Raw genomic sequence first — 5,936 nt, forward strand, 5'->3', positions numbered from 1 at the left:
TTGGGAAAATGAATTTTTGAAGTTCGAAGGTCAATAGCTCTGCAGTAGGACTGCACCCATAAAACAGATGAGCCTGTATAACTAAGAATACTCCAAGCTCTTTAAAGATACTCAGTAGTATAGAAACCATTCCAGACATACAACCTACGCTAGCAAAGCAGACAAGTTCCAGTGTCACTGTTCTAACAGATAGCTTTATTACGCCAAAGATAATCTCGGAATTTGAGACTTAGTGAGATTGCTGATCACAACTACTGAGACCTAGTGGAGCTGACGGTATTGAAAGCAGTGGCGCTATGTTAGGTAATGAACCAACATCTTCTATGTAAGCGGAGCACTGACTTTACCAAAAAGGCGTTCTCAAAAGAACCCTTCGGTTTCATAAAATACAAACGCCTTCATGATAACATTAACCAATATTTCAGGTCAATAGTGCAAATCAGATGTACAATTCAACTTTAATGGTCTTATAGCACCAGCTGAAACTTGTATCTTTGAGGATTTTAACATGTAGGATATCCTCAAACCTTGGAATCCTGGAAATCCTGGAGCTTTCATTGTATGGAGATGATGATGAATGTCTTCAAACGAATTTAAATTGTATCTTAGATTGAGTTACACTTAGTTATAAGCAATACGGTCTGGCCATTCTTCTTGAATAATAAAAAAAGTATAAAGTAAAGCGGACTTTAATAGTATAAAACGTACGTGTGTTTCATGTAGTGTTGGCGAAATCTAATTCAAATTCAGTGAATCTGAATCTCTATTACAAAGATTAATGAATTTTTTAAGTTTCCTGAATTATTCAAAGGGTGCTATGAGTCCCCCTCCTGGTTTGGACCATTTCACTTAGAGCCTCCTAACTGCTTGATCCGTTACAGCTCTGAGGATTCATAAATCTTTTAGGAGTCGATCTCTGATTTGGATGACTCTTCGCTAAAGATTCATATGAATGACTCTTCTTAAAACATTTACTAAGCACAACACTAGTTCCATGAGTTCCTTCTTTTGATTTGCTTTTAAACATCAGTACTTTTATGGGCAGCAGTGCAAACTCTATGTCAAGAATCGATTTTTTATATGAAGATATTCAACTTACAGAAGTACAATTTTGGAAACATGCCAGGTATTCTGAAGTCTTTATTAAGAACTTCAAGCGACATAAAAACCTCGCATCACATCTTGGGTAGTTACCCTAGTATGACTTTAAAAACATTGAAATCTCAACATTGATGTCATAATATAATCATGAATGGGTCTATCATTGGCGTATTCTAAAAATTTGTCCCAATTTCATTGCACTTACCTGTACGGCACAGTTGAGGAAACAATTGTTCTGTCCGGGACCGTTCAGGAGCCCCTTGGCGTGGCGCACCGGCCATTGCCCACCGAAATTGGCACCGTTCGTCAATTGGTCCGCCTCCGTCCGAAAGCTGCCGCCCGCGGTCGTTAGTGTGGCATGTGCCGGCCGGGCAGCTGCCTGTCCGCCGGTCGTATTGGTGCTGCGCGATTTGTCCGGATGAACGGGCGGCCCCAAACCGGTCACATCGACCACGTTGAAGAGTGGCGCATGCGTACCGCTGGTCGACGCGGTTAGCGTCGACGATGCCGAAGACACCGAGGAGGGTAATGATATCATTACGGTGCGCTGACGGTGGAATTCGCCACGTACACCCGGTGGTTATGAACGGTGTAGTTACTTGATTGCTTTCGTGGCGCACGAGGCCGTCGTGGTTGCTTATTTAATTTCGATCATTTTAAACAAAACCGTACAAAAAAATGTCTGCAACAGCGTGGAAAGGAAGGAAAGGAAGGAAAACAATTTAAAACAAAATCATTAAACTGGTATTAGCAATATATTAACAAAAAATTAACAAACAATTAAACTTTTTTTTTTCTACAAACAATACTATTGTCAATGAACACAAAAACCAAACCAAAAAAGCAACAAAACAAAACTCAAAACAATTCCCAACCATAAACCATATTCTCTTACCTAAGTTAATGCAAAACAGTTATGTTTGCTGTAACGTCGTTAGCCCATATATCTACTTAAAAGAAGGTGAAGTAAATGTAAATAATTGTACCCAAAACCATTGGTTAATTTCTCACATTCAATCCAATCAAATGATCGCTACAAAAGCAAACGAGTAATGGTTTTGTTTTGTTGTTCTTGTTTTTATCCACAAAATTCGTTAATTTTTCTGTTTTACTGATAAGTGTTCTTTTTCACTTTTCCTAAACAATTTCTTTTTCCTTTGTTTATTTCTTGACAATATTCCAGCCTTTGTTTTACAAACTACCCTTCGTTTTTTTTATTGCTTCATCCATCTAAGTACTCTGTTGGGTTTTTGGTTTCAATTTTACACGCGTCTCTTCATTGACAGAACCAATTTGAAAGATGCTTTGCTGCGCTTTCTTCTGTACAAAATATAATTTGCATTACTAACAGACGACGAACCCCCGCCTGCATTTGTGTTCGTGTGCTTCCTTGCATTTTGTGCTGTTTGTTGTTCGTTCGTTTTCGGGTTTGTCGTAACATTCAGTTCACACCTGACAAAGGTCAAACAAGGTTGAGAATCTATTGCAACTCACACACCTGTCAGCAGCTGTTTGATTGAAATGTACTATTTTGTCGCTGAAAAATCGATTAAAACTGCCCAGTCCTGCTTCTTCGCTTGGCGTTAACCATGAAAACAATAAAAAAAAACATCATATGCATTCCTTGGTGTCAGCATGTCTCACCATCATCTCGCTCATTTCGCTCATTCACCACCATTTATTTGTCCCGATTTATTCGTTTTCGTGTTGCGTTTGCTCGCGCATTATTGTGCCGACAACAAACAAATAGCATAACAAGTAACATCAGGTGTTGCATTAGGGTGAGTGTGTGCGAGTGTATTTTGTTTTTTTAATACCTTCATCATTCAGCTCCTTAACAAAGAAAAAGTCTCTGCATTACATTTAACACTCTTTAAGAGTGCACGGCTGTTACCCCAGTACCTGCTTCTTCGTAATATCTAGTCGTGCTATCGCCTAACTCATGAGTAAGTAGCAGAAACAAAACATCAGAGTTTAAAAAAAAAAAAAACATAACTTATGCTCACCTATCGATTACATTCAGGCCATCATTAGTTAATGTTAGTATGTGTGTAGTAGAAACTTGTAATTTGTAATCGCTAAAAAGCTCTAAAAAGGCGCATACTTTTGCGCGGTTTCCGTCCGATACGGAGGGAGATTGCATTGCCGTTCATTGTTGTGTGCGTGCGTACGCAGCTGCGCAAGGGCAACACGCTAAAGGGGTTCGAAGAACGATCGTAAATAAACACAAGAACTACCCACGCACTTTGGGCGGTTCATCAGTTTTGTGCGGTTAAATAAATAGGAAAATAAGTTTTCTTTTCCTGTCCTCCCTCTATTTCTCTCTTAACAACCGAATCCCATTCCCCCGTTTTGGTGGCTTATTGTGCTGGTAGTACTTGCAGTACAGAGTTTCGTATGTATGGATTACTTATTCGCTGATTAGATTAGTGAATTAAACGGAAAAAAACCTTCAGCTAGGCTAGCATGTTTTAAAAAACGGGGTTCGTTTCCTCCCGGTGACTTCATTTTGATTGAATAAAACGTGTCAGGTAAATATACAATATACATACATACACGAATAATCCCATATTGGTTCAATTGGTATTTGCAATTATTTTTCTTTTAATTAACACGTATTACGGTATTATCACAATGGTTTTTTTTTTTAGAACTACCACTTTAAACATTTTTCACCGTATTTTTTGTTTAGCTTTTTCTCGTAGTCTTCGATTTGTTTGCCGTGCCGTAGCGTGAGTTTTGTGCCTTTGCCGCACGTTGAAATTCTTCTGTAAAATGGCTCATAATCGTTTAATCGGCGTGTGTGTATGTGTGAGTGTGTGCGTGTGTGGGTGCTCAGTCTCGACAGGCTAGTGAGGCACCCTGCCCACTGTCATTGCTTTGCTCGTTGGGACCAGTAGACGACGCGGCGGAAGCAGATGGAGGTGGCGGTGGTGGCGGTGGAGGCGGAGGAGGAGGAGGAGGTGGAGGAGGACCGGTAGCTGTTGGGGAATGATGAGCGGGCGAGGATGGTCGCAAAGAGGTGATGGTTGCGGCCGCCGCAGGCAACGTCTCTGGATGGCGGAACAGGGTACGGTACGTGGAGCGGAACAGATGACCGTGGGGGTTAGCGTGCGGGAAGTTAAGCTGTGCCGACTCCTGGCCGGTGTGTGGATGGGCGGTGAGTGTGGGATGGTGGGTGCCCGGGATGCTGCACGCAGCGGTGTGCTGATCGAGCGGCGAATTCCCGGCGACGGACAGTAGCGAGCTTCCGTGCAATGGCGACTGCCGTGGAGAGCCGTGCGAATGATGAAGATGACGATGCTGCTGCTGTTGCTGCTGCTGTTGATGTTGATGGAGCTGCTGTTGTTGTTGCTGCTGCTGCTGCTGCTGATGATGGTGCAGGTAGTGATGGTGATGGTGGTCGTGCAGATTGTGCGACAGATGATGCGATTGGTGACGATGGGTGGATTGGGCCAGCGCACCCAACGTTGTCGACGCACAGGAAGACGTGGGGGAGGAGGAAAGGATGGAGAGGTGATGGGACAGGCCGGACACAATGTCGGCCGCCACCTTCGGGGGCGGTGTCGGAGAGGAAAGCGCACCGGGGACGGGATGCATATGCTGATTGTGATGGGAGTGATGGTGCGGGTTGTGGAGCGAAAGAGGCGGCTGATGGGATGAGGAGCTGGAGGAGCAGGACGGTGTGGGGGAGGAGGACGAGGACGGATTCGGATGCAGCATGGGTAACATGGCTGCAGCCGCGGCGGCTGCTGCCGCTGCGGCCGCTGCAGCTGCCGCCGACGAGATTGAAGATTATTCTAGCCGCGTAATGTAATGGCCGCCACTCTGCTGGGGCGGCTGTTGTTGTTGCTGCTGTTGCTGTTGCTGTTGCTGCTGCTGCTGCTGACCATTGTTTGCTGATCCACTACTGCCACTTCCTCCACCTCCACCGCTTCCTGCGCTCGCCGCCGCCACAACACTCGCCGGCTCCAGCTCGTTAGTCGCCCCGGCGGCTGTCGAACCATTGGCACCACCACCCCCCGCACCGCCACCACCCGTTATCGCACTGGTAATGATGGGCAGGTGGCGTGTCGGAACCGGGGGCAACCCAGCGACAGCAGCGGCCGCCGCAGCTGCCGCACTCGGGGGAGTCATCTGCGACAGGTCGGTCATGTTGATCGATTGGCTGTAGGCGGCAGCGGACGCGGCAGCAGCCGCCGCCGCAGCCGCCGACGCGGCCGAATGTGTGTTGAGATCCATCGGCTGTACGGACGATGGCGAACTGCACGGCAGCCGGTGGTGGAACGAGTAAGGCATGCTGAGCGAATGCAGCGAATCCGACAGCAAGTACTGATAGTTGTCGCGGGGCGGCTGGGCCGACATTAGGCCGACGGCGGCGGCCGAATTGCTGATCGCGTTACTGTAGCAATCGGCGGTGGTGGGCTGACCGGAGGCGACGGCCGCAGCCGCCGCCGCCGCACCGTACGGGTTGTCGTACTCGGACTGGTACAGCTTGGCCGCCGTCGCCGACGGTGAACAGATGGCCGCCGATCCGATACTGCCAATGACGCCCCCGGTCGGGCCCGCACCGCCACCCGACTGACCGCCGAGGCTGCTCGTACCAAGCCCACCGTTGCCCAGACCACCACCACCGCTGCCACCACCGCCGCCCACGCCGCCCACGTGGTTGATCAGCCGTTTCTGCGAACGGAGCTTCTCCTCCCGACGCCATTTTGCGCGCCGATTCGAGAACCATACCTATCAAAACCGCCGTCGACCGTTTGTTTGTTGTTTGGAAATTGGATTTACGCATGGAGTGTCAAGGGCAAAGAAAGAAAAGGAACCGTTGTTAG

At 47.1% G+C, this 5,936-nt stretch overlaps 2 protein-coding genes across 2 annotated transcripts; both read right to left on the reverse strand.

Annotated features, from left to right (window-relative positions):
• Positions 1–3,936: 3,936 nt before the first annotated feature.
• LOC128713206 (uncharacterized histidine-rich protein DDB_G0274557-like) lies at positions 3,937–4,833 on the reverse strand. The gene has a single exon (XM_053808070.1). It carries the CDS (start codon positions 4,831–4,833, stop codon positions 3,937–3,939), a length of 897 nt encoding a protein of 298 aa, XP_053664045.1.
• Positions 4,834–4,896: 63 nt separating this feature from the next.
• LOC128713305 (alanine and glycine-rich protein-like) lies at positions 4,897–5,466 on the reverse strand. Its single transcript, XM_053808169.1, has one exon. The coding sequence runs from the start codon at positions 5,464–5,466 to the stop codon at positions 4,897–4,899; it is 570 nt and encodes a 189-aa protein (XP_053664144.1).
• Between the last annotated feature and the right edge of the window lie 470 nt (positions 5,467–5,936).

The sequence above is a fragment of the Anopheles marshallii genome, chromosome X, assembly GCF_943734725.1.
Source record: "Anopheles marshallii chromosome X, idAnoMarsDA_429_01, whole genome shotgun sequence".
In the NCBI taxonomy this organism is placed as follows: domain Eukaryota; kingdom Metazoa; phylum Arthropoda; class Insecta; order Diptera; family Culicidae; genus Anopheles; species Anopheles marshallii.